The sequence below is a fragment of the Rhinopithecus roxellana genome, chromosome 12 (assembly GCF_007565055.1).
Source record: "Rhinopithecus roxellana isolate Shanxi Qingling chromosome 12, ASM756505v1, whole genome shotgun sequence".
Taxonomy (NCBI): domain Eukaryota; kingdom Metazoa; phylum Chordata; class Mammalia; order Primates; family Cercopithecidae; genus Rhinopithecus; species Rhinopithecus roxellana.
This window is the reverse complement of record NC_044560.1, coordinates 68,575,263-68,596,585: the sequence shown is the minus strand read 5'-3', so window position 1 is coordinate 68,596,585 and position 21,323 is coordinate 68,575,263. Positions and strand designations below refer to the sequence as shown.

At 38.1% G+C, this 21,323-nt stretch overlaps 1 protein-coding gene across 2 annotated transcripts in view; it reads right to left on the bottom strand.

The window, feature by feature from the left end:
• The window catches only part of LOC104654088 (calcium-activated chloride channel regulator 1-like), a 29,586-nt gene extending 8,650 nt beyond the window's left edge, over positions 1-20,936 (bottom strand). For both annotated transcript variants that reach the window (XM_010353166.2, XM_030913637.1), the window contains exons 1-8: positions 20,778-20,936; positions 19,511-19,651; positions 19,154-19,301; positions 18,340-18,448; positions 16,205-16,385; positions 5,948-6,175; positions 4,278-4,502; positions 466-643 (exon numbers count right to left, since the gene is read on the bottom strand). In XM_010353166.2, the coding sequence (XP_010351468.1) occupies positions 466-643; positions 4,278-4,502; positions 5,948-6,175; positions 16,205-16,385; positions 18,340-18,448; positions 19,154-19,301; positions 19,511-19,651; positions 20,778-20,936 (1,369 nt within the window). The remainder of the gene's footprint in view (positions 1-465; positions 644-4,277; positions 4,503-5,947; positions 6,176-16,204; positions 16,386-18,339; positions 18,449-19,153; positions 19,302-19,510; positions 19,652-20,777) is intronic.
• Between the last annotated feature and the right edge of the window lie 387 nt (positions 20,937-21,323).

The following is a 21,323-nucleotide window of genomic DNA, read 5'->3' as shown; positions in this document are numbered from 1 at the left end:
TAGCAAGATTTGGTGAAGCAGGAATAGGGTAGTATGATGGAAGAGCTCTGAACTGATAATCAGGACTCTATGGCCTTTGGCAAATCATTTGCACTCTCTAGGTTTCCATTTCCTCATCTATAAAAGAGGATTGTCAAAATCCCTACTGTGTGATTCAGTAGTATTTTGGAATTAAGCAATAATTTTTGACTTCCAGTTGAGTAACCATAGAGAAATAAGTTCCTGTTTAGTAGCATTGGCAGAAAATGAGTGGGGAATGAAGACAGCAAATGTTAAATAACATCAGAAAAAAACTGGTGTATGAAGTGGAAGAAAAGGAAAAGAACTTAATCTGAAGGATGAAGAAGGGACAAAGATTAATTTTTAGGATACGAAATTTTTGAGCAGATTTATAGAGAAAGAGCCCCTGGAATGGGAGAGACTAGAAATTTATTTTTTTATTCAAACTATATTCCAAAAGTTTACTTGTCATATATGACAGGGTCTCCAGTTCTTTGTCAGCAGACGGCCCCAGAGCAATGGTGTGGATGATCGCACCACTTTGTTTTACCTCTTCAAAGCATAAGCTCATTTGTTTATCTTCCCCATCTGTTAGTAATATGATTTCAGAACCCGAAGTACTCTGATTACTCTGGGAAATTGCCTGATAATGAAAAAGCCAGGTTATTAATTGTAGAATGTCATATCTATCTATCTACTTATCTATTTTTTTTGAGATGGAGTTTCGCTCTTGTTACCCATGCTGGAGTGTAATGGTGCAGTCTCGGCTCACTGTAACCTCCACCTCCCGGCTTCAAGTGATTCTCCTGCCTCAGCCTCCCAAGTAGCTGGGATTACAGGCGCCCACCATCATGCCTGGCTAATTTTTATATTTTTGTAGATATGGGGTTTCACCATGTTGGCCAGGCTGGCCTCGAACTCCTGACCTCAGGTGATCTGCCTGCCTGCCTTGGCCTCCCAAAGTGCTGGGTTTACAGGCATGAGCCACTGTGCCTGGCCCATATCTTAATATATTTAAAATAAGAATAAACCTGTTCTTCTAGTCCTTGCATCAGAGTAAGCAAAAGGAAACTCGGCGAAGTCATTTCAGTCTGAGTTGGCATATGGAAATGAGTGTAATTTATAGTGGTCTTGTAAGTTTTCAAAGCCAGAGTGTCAATACTTCTTCTAATCCTCTCAAATATACTCTTGCTACCAAAGAGAGGAAAAATAAGCACTTAGAGCAATGCCTGACACACAGTAAGTATTCACTGAATATTAGCTATTATTGTTGTCAGTATTATCTAAGAGGTAGGTGGGGTGGAGGCAAGTGACTCAGGCAGTTCTAAAAGACTGCAGACTGGATATTATTTGGAAAGTCATGACCAAAGGTGGGTGTGCAAATTTAAACAGTGTAATATGTGCTTTAAAAACACATTTTATTTGATCACTTCTGAAGAATCTCAGGATTCCCTGGACAAAAAAACTTTGACCTACCACAAAGAAGAAAGTTCCTAATTTTGTCAATTATTACAAATGTATTTTTTTTTATTTTCATCTTTTCCTAATTCCTACCAAGAGATTTGGCGTTAGATACCTTGAGAGTAAATTCCAGCTCTGCCATTTGCCAAATAGAATAGCTAGTGTTTAGTTTTTCTCAAGACTTTATAGTAAAGTATATACATGTATATTATATAGTACATACATGTATGTAAGGGTTATATACATTTATAGCAGAGTTTTATACATAGATTAGTGTAATGATTAAGTTTATGGACTTTGGGGTCAGAAAGACTAGGTTTTGAATCTTATATCTGCCAATTTTTGACTATATGATACTGAGAAAGATTTAATTACTGTGCACTTCAGTTTTCTTATCTGCAAAACGGGCATACTAATATTACTCAACTTACAGAGTAATGGTAAGGGTAAAATAAGACCATGCATTTACAGCGCTTAGCATAGACAATAACATATAATATGATCAGTAAATATTAGCTATTATGCTATTATTGTTAGAATTTTGTAAGTAAAATGCTTATGTATTGATTGGTTTTATTATATAAGTAATTAAGAGCTGTTTATAGCTCTGAATGTGATTTGACACCATCTATTCAGTGATAGACTTTGTGGTCAAGGTATCATAAGATATATATCAAGACCGGGCACAGTGGCTCATCCCTGTAATCCTAGCACTTTGGGAGGCTGAGGCAGGTGGATCACCTGAGGTCAGGAGTTTGAGACCAGCCTGGCCAACATGATGAAATCCCATCTCTACTAAAAATACAAAAAATTAGCTGGGCGTGGTGGCGGGTGCTTGTAATCCCAGCTACTCAGGAGGCTGATGCAGGAGAATTACTTGAACCTGGGAGGCGGAGGTTGCAGTGAGCTGAGCTCATGCTACTGCACTCCAGCCTGGGCAACAAGAGTGAAATTCCATCTCAGAAAAAAAAAAAAAAGATATATATCAAAATATATTTTAAAAAATACATGAACCAATATGTGTAAACATTCTAACATATTCCCAATTTACAGTGCTTGTCATATTTTAGAAGTGAATAGACATATACAGTAATAATTATAATTATTATAATAATAAACCTTTCTTAAGGATTTATGTATCTTACATAATGCCTGCAATTAAATGAGATAGGTACTATTATAATCCACATTATCTTGGTTGAGGAAGCAGATGTTCTGTGTTGAGTTACTTACTCAAGGTCATTTAGCTAATAAATATTAGAGCCAAGATCCCACATTTGTCTACATCCAGGTCCTGCCTTCTTAAACTAACACATTTAATCACAAATAGACACAATGAAGAAAGTTGAGATGTAGTATTAATCAATAGCCTGGATAAGACTAGCAATCTCCATTTTGAGGCAAGGAGAGGTCAGTGAAGGAAGTAGTTTTCTATTTTTGTGACTTAAAGCATGACAATAAATAGGCTTAAATGAAAGTTAGGTTGGGAGCAATTCAAATGAGTACTGGAGGCAATTGGGTATAGTGCTCCAAGAGTGCTCCCAAATTTTTGAATTCACCATTTTAATTACATTAAACTTCAATCTATGTTTGTTAGGTTAGGTACTATACTGGTTACGGAGCTACCTGTATCTTTGTGATCTTTCCTTTCTTTCCTTCCTTTCTTTCCTTCTTTCTTCCCTTCCTTTCTTCTCTTCCCTTCCCTTCCCTTTCCTTTCCTTTCCTTCTTTCTTTCGACAGGGTCTCGTTCTGTTGGCCAGGTTGGAGTGCAGTGACATGATCATGGCTCATTGCAATCTCTGCCTCTAGAGCTCAAGCAATCCTCCCACCTCAGTCCCCCAAGTAGCGGGGGCTACAGGCGCACACCACCATGCCTAACTGATTTTTTAAATTTTTTGTAGGGGCAAGGTTTCCCCATGTTGGCCAAGCTGGTCTCCTACTCCTGAGCTCAAGCAATCTGCCTGCCTCAAACTCCCGAAGTGCTGGGATTCAGGGGGACCCATCATGTCCAGCTTATTTTTGTGATGTTTTAATTTTTAAACAATTTTAATGTATTTCTTATTTTTATTTTTTTTGAGACAGAGTTGTGTTCTGTTGCCCAGACTGGAGTGCAACGGCACAAGCTCGGCTCACTGCAACCTCTGCCTCCTGGGTTCAAGTGATTCTCCTGCCTCAGCCTCCAGAGTAGCTGGGATTACAGGCCTGCACCACCACGCCCGACTAATTTTTGTTTTTTAGTAGAGACGGGGTTTCACCATGTTGGTCAGGCTGGTCTCGAACTCCTGACCTTGAGTGATCCACCCGCCTCGGCCTCCTAAAGTGCTAGGATTACAGGCATGAGCCACCGCGCCCAGCCTCTTTGTGATTTTTAAATGTCAATTTAACTTGATAAACTGGGTCTTTCTTTATCCATCATATGGAAATGTTACTAATTTCCCTTTTCCATAATCCCCTCAGTGGCATTTTTTTCTGCTCCTTGAAACTCAGACTGTGGGAGTATTAGAGAAATGGGGAGCTCTCCAATAAAATCATGATTGTGTGCACACTGAAATTTTTCCCACTTACTTAACCACTCTGCAGTGCAATTTAGCACCTCAGGAGTATGTCATTGGAATAGCCACCCTCAGAGAGGGTCTGGCTGTAAACAGATACTAGGAGAAGCTATTTTTTTCTTCTCATAAATGATTTACCTTGATCAGGTCATAATAGTATTAATTGAGGGGCCCATGAATGCTTGTCCTTTGTTCAAAGGTAATTGGAGAAAATTAAAAACGATAGTAAATGGCAAATGATATTTTAAAAATATTTTATTTTACCTGAAATCCTGCTTTGAGTCCCCCACAAATTGAAGTGCCGCCATTAGCTTCTTGAGGCAGGTTTGCAATGATCTTTTGGTAAGTGTTCTCATCAATTATTTTTGTGAGATTATTTTGGATTTTAGCAAAACTGTCAAATGTGACCATCCCAACCAAGGATCCCTTTTCAATAATTTGAATCAAGTACAGTTCTGCTGCTTGATTCATTCGAAAGAGACGGTCTTCCTGTAAGAAAAAGGTGTGAATAACTCACAAGACTCTCCAAATCTTGATGGATTAATGAACGACAAATCATTTATAGACCATAGATCATGATAATAATTGATTGGTTGTATTTTAAAATTTAGCTTCTTCATTTTGTTTAAAAATTTAAAGAAAATCTTAAAAATTCAGTTATATTTGAAAAAGCCTTAAAAATCGATACCTTTGGCCGGGCGCGGTGGCTCAAGCCTGTAATCCCAGCACTTTGAGAGGCCGAGATGGGCGGATCACGAGGTCAGGAGATCGAGACCATCCTGGCTAACACGGTGAAACCCCGTCTCTACTAAAAATACAAACAATTAGCCGGGCGAGGTGGCGGCGCCTGTAGTCCCAGCTACTCGAGAGGCTGAGGCAGGAGAATGGCTGAACCCGGGAGGCGGAGTTTGCAGTGAGCTGAGATCCGGCCACTGCACTCCAGCCTGGGCGACAGAGCGAGACTCCGTCTCAAAAAAAAAAAAAAAAAAAAAACGATACATTTTTATTTAATGGTTTTACGCTGAGGAATTTCCCCTAAAGAAATAATTTTAAAAATGCATACAAAAATGCTCATTTTAATAATGGCAAGTGTAAATCTCCCAACTGTCCAACAACAGGGGATTGCTTGCCTAATTATAGTGTGGGCATGTTATACAAGCATTAAAAATTATGTCATGGAATCTTTTTTTTATGGGGAGTATTAAAGATATATTAAGTAAAAAAATCAGATTATAAAACATTATATAAAATATAATCATATTTTTGAGGAGGGAAAGCAAATACATTAGCAAAGAAAAGACTGAAGTATCATATTTTCAATGATAGAATTATGGATGATTTTCATTTTCTTGCTTGGCTATAATTTTTCTAGTTAGAACTAAAAGTTAAGGAATAAAAATGATTCATAATCCAATACCTTAATATAACAACTTTTTTTTTTTTTTGAGATGGAGTCTTGCTCTGTCACCCAGGCTGGAGTGCCGTGGTGCAATATTGGCTCACTGCAACCTCCGCCTCCAAGGTTCAAGCCATTCTCCTGCCTCAACCTCCCAAGTAGCGGGGATTACAAACATGTGTCACCACTCCCAGCTAATTTTTGTATTTTTAGTAGAGACAGGGTTTCACCATGTTGGCCAGGCTTGTCTCGAACTCCTGACCTCAGGTGATCCACCAGCCTTGGCCTCCCAAAGTGCTGGGATTACAGGTGTGAGCCACTGCACCCAGCCTACATTTTTCTGTTGGCATATTGTCTTCTAGTACTTATCTATATAAAATTATGTGCTAAAATTTATTAGAACATAAATACATATGTATGTTTGTTACTAGAACTGAACCTAAGATTATATTTCCGTCAGCTTAAATACTTAATACTTATATTTCTAGTAGCTTAAATACTTAAATAATTTTAGACAGTTAACCAAAAACTATCTTACTCTATACATGCTTCCAGATTTATCAAGTACCAAACAGACTACACGCTGTTTGGACTTGAGCAATGAAAATGTAGGACGAGGTGGTGAATTTATTTCTGTCATGGGAGATAAATGCTGAAAATCTTCAGAGCTCATGATTACATCCCATGTGCTCCTGTGATTGCACATTTTGTTCTGTAGGTTTGGAGCTTCTTTATTGTGTGTTTTTTCAGTACAAAACTCAGTCACCTGGAAAAAAAATCAATTAGAAGACAAGATTACAATAACTTGTGAGGCATCAAATATGTAGTTATCTGTCATACATATCCTCCACAGATTTTATCTCCTGTTAAAAACTACTTTATACCGGGGGGCGGAGCAAGATGGCCGAATAGGAACAGCTCCAGTCTCCAACTCCCAGCGCCAGCGACACAGAAGACCGGTGATTTCTGCATTTTCAACTGAGGTACTGGGGTCATCTCACTAGGGAGTGCCGGACAATCGGTGCTGGTCAGCTGCTGCAGCCTGACCAGCGAGAGCTGAAGCAGGGCGAGGCATCGCCTCACCTGGTAGCGCAAGGGGGAAGGGGATCCGTTTTCCTAGCCACGGGAACTGAGACACACAACACCTGGAAAATCGGGTAACTCCCACCCCAATACTGCGCTGTAAGCATACAGGCACACCAGGAGACTATATCCCACACCTGGCCGGGAGGGTCCCACGCCCACGGAGCCTCCCTCACTGCTAACACAGCAGTCTGCCGCGATCTATCCGCAAGGCAGCAGCGAGGCTGGGGGAGGGGCGCCCGCCATTGCTGAGGCTTAAGTAGGTAAACAAAGCCGCTGGGAAGCTCGAACTGGGTGGAGCTCACAGCAGCTCAAGGAAGCCTGCCGGTCTCTGTAGTCTCCACCTCTGGGGACAGCGCACAGCTGAAGACCAACAGGGGAAGCAGCGGGGGCCGGTGCAGACGCGAACGACTCTGTCTGACAGCTTTGGGGAGAGCCGTGGATCTCCCAACGCGGAGGTTGAGATCTGAGAACGGACAGACTGCCTGCTCAGGTGGGTCCCTGACCCCTGAGTAGCCTAGCTGGGAGACATCCCCCACTAGGGGCAGTCTGACACCCCACACCTCACAGGGTGGAGTACACCCCTGAGAGGAAACTTCCAAAGGAAGAATCAGACAGGTACACTCGCTGTTCAGCAATATTCTATCTTCGGCAACCTCTGCTGCTGATACCCAGGCAAACAGGGTCTGGAGTGGACCTCAAGCAATCTCCAACAGACCAACAGACAGTCCTTCTGACTGTCAGAAGGAAAACTATCAAACAGGAAGGACACCTATACCAAAACCCCATCAGTACGTCACCATCATCAAAGACCAGAGACAGATAAAACCACAAAGATGGGGAAGAAGCAGGGCAGAAAAGCTGGAAATTCAAAAAATAAGAGCGCATCTCCCCCTGCAAAGGAGCGCAGCCCATCGCCAGCAACGGATCAAAGCTGGTCAGAGAACGACTTTGAAGAGATGAGAGAAGAAGGCTTCAGTCCATCAAACTTCTCAGAGCTAAAGGAGGAATTACGTACCCAGCGCAAAGAAACCAAAAATCTTGAAAAAAGAGTGGAAGAATTGACAGCTAGACTAATTAATGCAGAGAAGATCATAAACGAAATGACAGAGATGAAAACCATGACACGAGAAATACGTGACAAATGCACAAGCTTCAGTAACCGACTCGATCAACTGGAAGAAAGAGTATCAGTGATTGAGGATCAAATAAATGAAATGAAGCGAGAAGAGAAACCAAAAGAAAAAAGAAGAAAAAGAAATGAACAAAGCCTGCAAGAAGTATGGGATTATGTAAAAAGACCAAATCTACGTCTGATTGGGGTGCCTGAAAGTGAGGGGGAAAATGGAACCAAGTTGGAAAACACTCTTCAGGATATCATCCAGGAGAACTTCCCCAACCTAGTAGGGCAGGCCAACATTCAAATTCAGGAAATACAGAGAACGCCACAAAGATACTCCTCGAGAAGAGCAACTCCAAGACACATAATTGCCAGATTCACCAAAGTTGAAATGAAGGAAAAAATCTTCAGGGCAGCCAGAGAGAAAGGTCGGGTTACCCACAAAGGGAAGCCCATCAGACTAACAGCAGATCTCTCGGCAGAAACTCTACAAGCCAGAAGAGAGTGGGGGCCAATATTCAACGTTCTTAAAGAAAAGAATTTTAAACCCAGAATTTCATATCCAGCCAAACTAAGTTTCATAAGTGAAGGAGAAATAAAATCCTTTACAGATAAGCAAATGCTTAGAGATTTTGTCACCACCAGGCCTGCCTTACAAGAGACCCTGAAGGAAGCCCTAAACATGGAAAGGAACAACCGGTTCCAGCCATTGCAAAAACATGCCAAAATGTAAAGACCATCGAGGCTAGGAAGAAACTGCATCAACTAACGAGCAAAATAACCAGTTAATATCATAATGACAGGATCAAGTTCACACATAACAATATTAACCTTAAATGTAAATGGACTAAATGCTCCAATGAAAAGACACAGACTGGCAAACTGGATCAAGAGTCAAGACCCATCAGTCTGCTGTATTCAGGAGACCCATCTTACATGCAGAGACATACATAGGCTCAAAATAAAGGGATGGAGGAAGATCTACCAAGCAAATGGAGAACAAAAAAAAGCAGGGGTTGCAATCCTAGTCTCTGATAAAACAGACTTTAAACCATCAAAGATCAAAAGAGACAAAGAAGGCCATTTCATAATGGTAAAGGGATCAATTCAACAGGAGGAGCTAACTCTCCTAAATATATATGCACCCAATACAGGAGCACCCAGATTCATAAAGCAAGTCCTTAGAGACTTACAAAGAGACTTAGACTCCCACACAATAATAATGGGAGACTTCAACACTCCACTGTCAACATTAGACAGATCAACGAGACAGAAAGCTAACAAGGATATCCAGGAATTGAACTCATCTCTGCACCAAGCGGACCTAATAGACATCTACAGAACTCTCCACCCCAAATCAACAGAATATACATTCTTCTCAGCACCACATCGCACTTATTCCAAAATCGACCACATAATTGGAAGTAAAGCACTCCTCAGCAAATGTAAAAGAACAGAAATTATAACAAACTGTCTCTCAGACCACAGTGCAATCAAACTAGAACTCAGGACTAAGAAACTCAATCAAAACCGCTCAACTACATGGAAACTGAACAACCTGCTCCTGAATGACTACTGGGTACATAACGAAATGAAAGCAGAAATAAAGATGTTCTTTGAAACCAATGAGAACAAAGATACAACATATCAGAATCTCTGGGACACATTTAAAGCAGTGTGTAGAGGGAAATTTATAGCACTAAATGCCCACAAGAGAAAGCAGGAAAGATCTAAAATTGACACTCTAACATCACAATTAAAAGAACTAGAGAGGCAAGAGCAAACACATTCAAAAGCTAGCAGAAGGCAAGAAATAACTAAGATCAGAGCAGAACTGAAGGAGATAGAGACACAAAAAACCCTCCAAAAAATCAATGAATCCAGGAGTTGGTTTTTTGAAAAGATCAACAAAATTGACAGACCGCTAGCAAGACTAATAAAGAAGAAAAGAGAGAGGAATCAAATAGATGCAATAAAAAATGATAAAGGGGATATCACCACTGACCCCACAGAAATACAAACAACCATCAGAGAATACTATAAACGCCTCTACGCAAATCAACTAGAAAATCTAGAAGAAATGGATAATTTCCTGGACACTTACACTCTTCCAAGACTAAACCAGGAAGAAGTGGAATCCCTGAATAGACCAATAGCAGGCTCTGAAATTGAGGCAATAATTAATGGCCTACCCACCAAAAAGAGTCCAGGACCAGATGGATTCACAGCTGAATTCTACCAGAGGTACAAGGAGGAGCTGGTACCATTCCTTCTGAAACTATTCCAATCAATAGAAAAAGAGGGAATCCTCCCTAACTCATTTTATGAGGCCAACATCATCCTGATACCAAAGCCTGGCAGAGACACAACAAAAAAAGAGAATTTTAGACCAATATCCCTGATGAACATCGATGCAAAAATTCTCAATAAAATACTGGCAAACCGGATTCAGCAGCACATCAAAAAGCTTATCCACCATGATCAAGTGGGCTTCATCCCTGGGATGCAAGGCTGGTTCAACATTTGCAAATCAATAAATGTAATCCAGCATATAAACAGAACCAAAGACAAGAACCACATGATTATCTCAATAGATGCAGAAAAGGCTTTTGACAAAATTCAACAGCCCTTCATGCTAAAAACGCTCAATAAATTCGGTATTGATGGAACGTACCTCAAAATAATAAGAGCTATTTATGACAAACCCACAGCTCATATCATTCTGAATGGGCAAAAACTGGAAAAATTCCCTTTGAAAACTGGCACAAGACAGGGATGCCCTCTCTCACCACTCCTATTCAACATAGTGTTGGAAGTTCTGGCTAGGGCAATCAGGCAAGAGAAAGAAATCAAGGGTATCCAGTTAGGAAAAGAAGAAGTCAAATTGTCCCTGTTTGCAGATGACATGATTGTATATTTAGAAAACCCCATCGTCTCAGCCCAAAATCTCCTTAAGCTGATAAGCAACTTCAGCAAAGTCTCAGGATACAAAATTAATGTGCAAAAATCACAAGCATTCTTATACACCAGTAACAGACAAGCAGAGAGCCAAATCAGGAATGAACTTCCATTCACAATTGCTTCAAAGAGAATAAAATACCTAGGAATCCAACTTACAAGGGATGTCAAGGACCTCTTCAAGGAGAACTACAAACCACTGCTCAGTGAAATCAAAGAGGACACAAACAAATGGAAGAACATACCATGCTCATGGATAGGAAGAATCAATATCGTGAAAATGGCCATACTGCCCAAGGTTATTTATAGATTCAATGCCATCCCCATCAAGCTACCAATGAGTTTCTTCACAGACTTGGAAAAAACTGCTTTAAAGTTCATATGGAACCAAAAAAGAGCCCGCATTGCCAAGGCAATCCTAAGTCAAAAGGACAAAGCTGGAGGCGTCACGCTACCTGACTTCAAACTATACTACAAGGCTACAGTAACCAAAACAGCATGGTACTGGTACCAAAACAGAGATATAGACCAATGGAACAGAACAGAGTCCTCAGAAATAATACCACACATCTACAGCCATCTGATCTTTGACAAACCTGAGAGAAACAAGAAATGGGGAAAGGATTCCCTATTTAATAAATGGTGCTGGGAAAATTGGCTAGCCATAAGTAGAAAGCTGAAACTGGATCCTTTCCTTACCCCTTACACAAAGATTAATTCAAGATGGATTAGAGACTTAAATGTTAGACCTAATTCCATAAAAACCCTAGAAGAAAATCTGGGTAGTACCATTCAGGACATAGGCATGGGCAAGGACTTCATGTCTAAAACACCAAAAGCAAAGGCAGCAAAAGCCAAAATTGACAAATGGGATCTCATTAAACTAAAGAGCTTTTGCACAGCAAAAGAAACTACCATCAGAGTGAACAGGCAACCTACAGAATGGGAGAAAATTTTTGCAACCTACTCATCTGACAAAGGGCTAATATCCAGAATCTACAAAGAACTCAAACAAATTTACAAGAAAAAAACAAACAACCCCATCAAAAAGTGGGGAAAGGATATGAACAGACATTTCTCAAAAGAAGACATTCATACAGCCAACAGACACATGAAAAAATGCTCATCATCACTCGCCATCAGAGAAATGCAAATCAAAACCACAATGAGATACCATCTCACACCAGTTAGAATGGCAATCATTAAGAAGTCAGGAAACAACAGGTGCTGGAGAGGATGTGGAGAAATAGGAACACTTTTACACTGTTGGTGGGATTGTAAACTAGTTCAACCATTATGGAAAACAGTATGGCAATTCCTCAAGGATCTAGAACTAGATGTACCATATGACCCAGCCATCCCACTACTGGGTATATACCCAAAGGATTATAAATTATTCTACTACAAAGACACATGCACACGTATGTTTATTGCGGCACTATTCACAATAGCAAAGACTTGGAATCAACCCAAATGTCCATCTGTGACAGACTGGATTAAGAAAATGTGGCACATATACACCATGGAATACTATGCAGCCATAAAAAAGGATGAGTTTGTGTCCTTTGTAGGGACATGGATGCAGCTGGAAACCATCATTCTTAGCAAACTATCACAAGAAGAGAAAACCAAACACCGCATGTTCTCACTCATAGGTGGGAACTGAACAATGAGATCACTTGGACTTGGGAAGGGGAACATCACACACTGGGGCCTATCATGGGGAGGGGGGAGGAGGGAGGGATTGCATTGGGGAGTTATACATGATATAAATGATGAATTGATGGGTGCTGACGAGTTGATGGGTGCAGCACACCAACATGGCATAAGTATACATATGTAACAAACCTGCACGTTATGCACATGTACCCTAGAACTTAAAGTATAAAAAAAAAAAAAAAAAAAACTACTTTATAATCTAACATTCTGACATCCATTTGCATACTTGAATGGAACAGAAGCAAGGTAAAGCTATCAGTATGTACTGGTAAAGATTTTTGGTGATTCTTTTGGCTATAGATAGAAACATCAGTGGGGATTGTGGCAGCTGGCACGACTGCTTATGTTAACTTTTTACTTTCCCTTCTAAACTTTGGGGGAGCTCAAGCCTTGAATTAAGTTTGAGGAAAAAGGGGCAGGGCTTGTGATAATTTCTAGCTACCTCCTAAAAATGGTATAGAGAAAATGGCCTTCTTTAATTGTCTAGGTATGTTCCATATCATCATAGTTGATCAAAAAACTTGAGGACAGCTATTCTACAACCCGGATCACTACTGGCACTGGCAAATTTTAACATAAAGTAATACTCCTGAAAAAGGAATGAAAGTATAGGGAGAAAATGAGGAAATGTAATTGTCTTTTAGAGGCAAGGGTGAATTGTATCCAGTAATTCTGCCAATGAATATTTCATTACTATAGAATCTGTGAAAATGTTTTAAGTATTGAAAACGTAGTAACTTGGAAAAATGTGGTCTCCAAGAAGGAATTCATCTTGCTACTGCAAGATGAGCCTCAGCTTACAAGAAATATTTTTAGTAGTGTCATTTCATTATTTTAATGCCCTCCCAATGTAAAATATCCAGATGTAAGCTCAGAATTAGAAGAACTAAATTATTGCATTTGAATACCTTTTAATCTAAGTTTTTTGAGTTTGTTTGTTTGGTTTCTGATATGGCTGATACATTTCCCAAATGGAGTTATATTGGATGGGAGAAAAATGTAGTTTGCAATCAAAGCAGTGATTCATAACCAAGTCTTGCTGGTATGAAATGCCTATCAAACCTGGTTCCTCTTTCCCCTACCACTGCCAGTGCCTTTATTTGGGCCTCTTACCTAACTGTTGCCATGGCCTTCCAACTGGTCTCCCTTGCCTCCACTATCAGCTCACTCTATCTCATCCTTTACAATTAGTAGGATTACCTTCCTGAAATAATTAAACTTATCACATCACCAGTCTAAAACTGAGAGGATAAAACTCAAACACCTTAGCTCTGTATGTCCCCATTTTTTGTTTCAACCTCATTTCCTGCCTCTTACTTACCACGTATTCTTTGCTTCTACCATACTGGATTTCTTTATATCCTTAAAATATGTCAGAAACTTTCATTAGGGTCTTTGCTAACCCAAATGGTAATTTCGTGCAAATCAGAAAAAGCACCACTTTCTCAAGTTCTTTTACTGTTATCTGCCAGAAAATTGTTCTAATAAACATTAAAATCTTAACGACCATGATGCAAATAATTTAGGCAATGCTGAACTTCCAGAATCATGAACAGCATCCCTGCCTTACTCCACTCTTTGCTTTTGTAAATCTGTTTCTTTGTATAGAATACTCTTCCCCTTCTCACTTTGGCAAATGCATACTCACTTTTCTCAAATTCCAGCTCAAAACTCACTCTTCCGAAACTGTTTTCTGACTTCCAGTTGGCAATGGTTACTGCTTCATAACACTTGGGTCATATCTCTATGTGTCTTCCCACTTAATAATATATACTTATTTTATCATATCTTTTTCTCTCTAAACTGAGTTTCTCAAGAACAGTCATCTTTAATTATATCTGTGTTCCCAGTTCTTAATGCAGTAAATACTAGGCATGAAGTAAGAATCATAAATAATAAGGAAATAAAATCATGGAGTTGACTATTCAACATATTAGATCATATCTTTCCTAGCTCTGAATTCATGCCCTCAGTACAGATACTATGCAATATATTTATGTTATGATAATTAGAAATTAGTGTTATTCTGGAAATGTAACCATTTTATCTCTTGGCCATGTCTTGTATAATTAGTTGCCCTCCGTATTTCAGCTCCACAATCTTCTTCATTATTATTTATGTACCATGTAGGCAGTGTGAGTTATCTCCTGATAGTCAAATGCTTTTGGAATTTATAGTATGGATCAGGCAGTACATACAGTATTGTAGTTATCCTCTTCTGTCACATGATTTGATATCTATTTGTATGCATTTCTCCAGATTTAGCAGATAAAAGGGAACGTTCCTGACTCGTGTCAAATGTAGTCAAGCCTTTTATCATTAATGCCCAAAGGTCCAAAGGAATTTTAAATTTTATCAGAGATACTAGGCCTTTACAAACTTCTGTCTATAGAACTGTTTTGGTATTGGTATATGAAAACACCAATCACTACCAACAAATACAGAGGTTTATAAAGGTATATGGCATATATCTGTGAAAATTTAGTATGTAAAAATTTGCTTCTTTGAAGTAAGTTAGTACCACTATTTAGAGGTAGTGTACTTGTGTTTTGATTTGTTGTTTTTGATAAGTTTCATATATTTCATATTTTAAAATATTTTTATATGTTTAGAAATGTTCATTAGGTAAGTACAATATGTTTGGATTAATTAAGATTAGGCTTATCCATGGGAAGAAACAATTGGTTATTTTTCAAATATTTAACACATTTTAAAAGTTAAAAATTTAAAGTTTATATTGCATTCAACTTGTGCTAAACACTATGATAATACTTTACATTAGCTCTTGTAAACCCAACATGAATGACTATGTGAAGTAGGTATTATAATTCCTATATAAAAGATAAGAGAACTAAATCTCAGATTTAGCAGTTTGCCCACAGTGGACATAGCTTTAAAATGACAGACTGGGTTTCGATATCAGCTCTATCTGACTCCAAGACTCCAAGGTACCTATTCTTATGCACTAAGCTTTACATATTTGAACCAGATATTTCAGGTCAAACGTTAGTTTTCAACTTTTTTGTGGTGTGTTATTATTTAATTGGTTAGACACATTGGTAATTGTGATTTTTTTTTTCTTAAGTCTGTTCAGTGGAGGAAGAGCCCTATGTATTTTCACAATACCACTTTGCAATAGCTTGGCATGCTTTAGTGTGAAGGTAATGGAAAATCTAAAATGTCAACCCTTTTCAAAGCTACATTATAAATTACTTTAGAAAAGTAGTATGGCGGCCGGGCGCGGTGGCTCAAGCCTGTAATCCCAGCACTTTGGGAGGCCGAGACGGGCGGATCAAGAGGTCAGGAGTTCGAGATCATCCTGGCTAACACGGTGAAACCCCGTCTCTACTAAAAAATACAAAAAGCTAGCCGGGCGAGGTGGCTGGCGCCTGTAGTCCCAGCTACTCGGGAGGCTGAGGCAGGAGAATGGCGTAAACCCGGGAGGCGGAGCTTGCAGTGAGCTGAGATCCGGCCACTGCACTCCAGCCTGGGCGACAGAGCGAGACTCCGTCTCAAAAAAAAAAAAAAAAAAAAAAAAAAAAAAAAAAAAAAAAAAAAAAGAAAAGTAGTATGGCTAACACTTAGAAAACAAGTTAAAAGTAAGATTGTAACTCTATACAGAAGTCCACAGAAATCAATGAGGGAAGAGATGTATTCTAAGAATTTATTGTGTGACTCCAGTGAGAAGGCTACAGTGCTACATTTGAATAAAAGAAATAGGTTAATAAGAAAAGATAGGGTAATTTCCAGAGACACTCTGATATATGCTAGAGAAAATGACCTCTAATTAATTGCCTGAGTAATTTTCTGCCTTTCTATTGGTACCCATAATTTCACAGTAGAAAATCCAGCTTCTCTAATTAATTTTTTTTTCTCCCACGGATTCCTTTGAGAGACTGGAAAAAAGGTACTTACAGAATCAAGATTTTGCATAAACATAATGGATTCCTTGGCAGTCTGGGATCTGTTTGGGATAAATGTACATTTTGCTTCATACAGCCCCGTCTTTGGGTTACGTCTGCATGGTCGTTCTATACAGCTGCCGCCCTTGCATTCGTGCAAAACCATGTTAACACCAGTAATATGAGTGGAACATCTATGAGGAAAGAATTAGATTACATATGTATATGAAGACTTGGCAAATCATGAATGAAGACCAACATCCTAAAATTTTTCCTTCAGTGACAACTGCCATGGATCATGTACTAAACATGACATTTTGACAGAAATAGGCACAATATTCTACCTCAATTTGTGATCAATTTCAATAGAAACAATGTTGTCAGTTCATATTTATTAAACATGCATTGGTCATTGTGATCAATAAATCTATTATCCTTGTGACTTTGAGCTAAAGATGATAATTCCTAATCAGAGGGATGTTGGAAAGATTAGATGAGTTAAAAGGTACAGCAGAATTGCTTATTAAGAGGAAAGGGAAAGTCAATATTATGCTTAAAATCCTTTTCAATTTCCATATGTGGTATTCACAGTTTTGTGTTTATAGCATTTTGTAATCTATATTTTGAGAACCACTTCACTAAACTGGTGGAAGAAATAAAACTAAACCCTGCATGAAAAGGCTTATGCCTTCAAGCCATTTGGTCCTTGTGGTAAAAATAATTGTCCAGTCCCTGGCAGGGAATAGGGGGCAGGGTACAGGGACAGGATTCTAAAGTTTCTGTTTATATGCAGGATATCCTACCATTCTGTGTTAATGTTAAACTTCATGACATTAATCAATTTTAATGAATTTGTACTGCAAGAATTTAGGGACATGGTGAGTCATATTTCCCAGAGGGTTAGTTCTTGAGTAAGCCTGAAAATTAAACTTACATATGATGAGACTTCACTGCTTGAAAGTGCCTGACACACAGTAGGAGCTCAATAAATGTTTTAGATACTTCTTTTTACTAATGTATCTATTTTTATGACTGATTATAAGGAAACTCATTTATTTTTCATGAATTTATAAAAAATTTGTTGTTTGATACATTCTCTGTTTAGCTTTGACTTTACACCAGGTCCAAGACCAGAGGATTAAAAAAATGCGCAGTTCTTAAGAATGTTAAAGTCTAATGGGGAGAATAAAATTGTATAGACAATTACTGCCCAGCCACATATGTGTGAGAGAAGCCCATACATGCTGTGGGAGCATTCTTAAGGGAATTTAATCCCAAACGGAGGGAGAGGAAAGACATTTAAGTAAGAAATATTTAAATGGAATCTTAAAGGATGAACAGACATTATTTGAGTAAGTGAGGAGTTGTGTGGGATGAGGTTGAAAGAAATGAGTGTCCTGCACTGAGAGGAGCCCAGTCTGTGTGAAAAACTGCAGGCAGCTCAGTGGAGATCAAATGAACAACACATTGGAGATGACGAGAGGCATTTTTCCATTACCCCTCTTTCCTCGAATACATTTTTCATCGCAAAGACTTATTTCCTATTACATTAACTTCCATTGTTCTTCAATATTCTTTAAATACTCTATGTGCTTGATATTTTTAACTAAGTTTAAACATCTCATCTATTTGTAATAGTGCCTGCAGCACTTAGAGTTATATTTTTAAAAAATCAACTTACTACCTTATCCTTATGAAAAGTACTTTTTCTTTAAGATCAAGATTAAATGAAAAGTATAATACGATATTTACAAAGAAGCTCTAGCAGCCTAACTGATTTCAGTGAAACAGATTTACCTTAAAAAGTGATGAATCAAGTGTAGCAAAAGCGTGGGTAGGGTTGAATACCTATTCTCGGATATGTTGGGATTTAGGCTACAGCTTTTTCCTTTCTCCTCTGCCCATAACATGTTACAGCACAGTCCCTGTGAATACTGAAATTATTTCCTGTTTTTGATTCATCTTGATGCCAAGGTGGAGTCTCTAGAATTAATTGGTGGCATACATGATGGGGCAGGTTGGATATTGCAATGAACTGTTTGAACATTCTCAGGTAGTTACCTGAGATAGTCTTTGTTTGCTAGCATAGAAAATTAAAGAGTCATAAGTAAGACATTTTGAAAACAGGTTTGCTCAATACAATGATACCTTGTTGCTTCAATAGTGTTTCTTCTGGAAATATAGAATGGTTGGTCCACATTATACTCATCAAATACTCCCCACCGGAGATGGGCCCACTCATGGACAAATACTCTACCTGTGAGAGAATACTGCCAGTTATACATTTATAGTTACAATATTTTAAGACAGTTTCCTTATATTTCTCTTAAACCTCTCCCCAACCTAATTGAATCAAGGTACTCCAGAAATTGATGCCTTTTATTAGGCCAAAAAAGTTGAAATGAGTTGGTGCCAATAAACGATGCATTTTGTTGTTAAACACACACACACACACACATGCACACACAGACACACACACAAAGAAATATAATTAGGAACATAACTAGCATATTTTCAAGTAAAGGTATTATTTACTACCTATTTTTCTCTTCTTAGTTTTGTTTTCTTAAGCGATGGGATCTTGCTCTTGCTCTGTTGCCCAGACTAGAGTGCAGCGACATGATCATAGCTCACTGCAGCCTCAAGCTCCTAGCCTCAAGTGATCCTCCTGTGTCAGCCTCTTAAGTAGCTGGGACTACAGGTATGCACTATCATGCCCGGCTAGTTTTTAAAATTTACTTTTAGTTTTTTAGAGACTGAAGGCTCACTCTGTTGTCCAGGCTGGTGTCTATCTCTTGGGTTCAAGTGATCCTCCCACCTCAGCCTCCTAAGTTGCTGGGATGACAAGTGTCAGCCACTGTGCCTGGCTTCTTTAAATTTTTTTAAAAAATACCATTAGAATAGTGTTATTTTTTTTCCACCAGTAGAAATAAGAACAGAAGTACATTTTAGATATCTCTACCTCGAGGCCCATAAGTAGGCAAATTATTAGTCAACAAGAAGTTTGGAGTAAAATGTATATATTGTCCTTTATCTCCACATTGTCCATATTGAAGTGTATAGGGATCATCTCCGTATTTCAGGTTAGGATCAGCAACTAAGACATCTGCCTAAAAAGCAAAAGAACAAACAAAAACAAATTCCAAGAGCAATGGAAACAAGAGATTTTAGAAAATAGGACTTTTTTCATATACATTAAGAAAAGTTATATTACTAATTACTAAATTAGTGATTAGTAATTATTAAACAATTACAGATATTAAGTTTTTAAAAGCACAGGAGGAAAAAAGCAGTTTAGGAGTTAGATGAAATAGCCTACCTGGTCATATGATTCTTGTTTTGGGATTAAGTACTCAGATTTTGATTTCCAGGTCATTGGAATTAAAATGCTTACATTCCTGAAATAAACTCTTCGTTTGGTGGCATGAAACAGGTAAGCAGATGCTTCAATTACCATTTCCTGACAAAATTTAAAATACCTTGTGGTAATAATTTCACAGTGAAATGAATATAACAGTACATATATAACTAGATGAAGCAAATCTAAGCCTTTTCCCCCGAACATTTTGGGAAAACTAACTGAAAAATAGATTGAAGTTTTCTATAGTTCTTCAGTCTGTAAACTCCTTATTTTCACATGCTCAAAACCACCTTTTAAATTTTTTTACCTGCATTCAGCATATGGGTTGGAGATGGAAATTAGGGTGCTGGGTGAGATGTCAAGGTGATTAAGACTGGGAGCCTATTGGTAAAGTTGTTTATTTGATCAAACAGAGTTGCTTCTGGTTGTTTAGATAAATTGGGAGTTTAAAGTTTGGTGGATTATTGTAACTGATGTCAATTGAAAAAAAAATTTGCTAGATTTATTTTTAGTTATCTTCTCATATGGAGTGTTTTCATAAAAGGCAAAGTTTTACCAAGTAGAAATGAAAATAGAAATACATAGGTTTCATTGGCTTCAGATCCCAGTTTTGGCACTTATAGTGAGATTTTTACAAATCACTTCATTTATGCATTTCTTGTTTTTGAATTCCTCATGGAGATATTGGGAGGATCAAAGAAGACAGTATATATTAAAGTGATAAGTATAAAGTGTTTTTTATTATACTGAATAATGCAAATAAAGAAGGTACATCCATTAAAAATGTGTCATTTTTTCTTTAAGATACATATGAGTTTTTACTTTTCCAGAGTTTGAACAAGTGTGAACAACTGAAAAACTGTATAGGATAAAACTCTAGGGCTTAAGTGTAGATTAGTTAGCTAAACTTTATAAAAGTAACTTTATGAAGGTAAAATTTGAGAATAATTTTCTACTTGCTGTAATGTCTTTCTGTTAGCTTAACTAGTTGAAAAAAATATTAGTTCAGCCTTTTAATAATTCATTGGGGAACGGCCAATGGTATTCACATATAATAAACACATTTAAACTAAGCAGGTATTAATCTGACAGTTTAGATAAATGCTATATAAATGATAAATGTTGAAGCAATTTTGGAAAGTTATCACTCAATGAATACCTACACACCATGAGTTGAAAATACTTATTGAAATAAAAATATGTGGATAATAAATTTTTCTCTTACCTTTATGTTTTGAATGAGTTTTTCATCTTCTGGTACACTGGGATTAATTGCAATGACAATGCCATCATATCCATTGTTATTTAAAGTTACCTGCGAGCTTTTCAATACAGGCAAGAGAAGCAAGGATGGGAAGAGAATCACCTTCAGACTGAACACCATTTTTGCACGTTGCAACAAACCTTTTGGAAACGTACAAAGGGCATTTATGTATCTGCTTAACTCAGGAATTTGCATCAAGACCAAAATATTTGCATAAAGTTAATATAGTAAATTACTAAAATATCTTGGAGTTGCTAAGTAGCGATAGGGATTATGCTGAACACATTTATCATACTTTCTAAGACAGCGCTGAGGCATTAATATTCATTGGATTGAGTAATTCTTTTAGATTGTGTAGTTGTCATCATAATGGTGGGAGATCGTAATTGTCATCATAATCACCATCAAATAGTATTAGAGATGGTATTTGTTTATAAAGAAGCACAATCTGGAGGGATGAGGAGCTGTAATTAAAAGAACCAGGAAACAGTAGATTAAAAGGCCCGG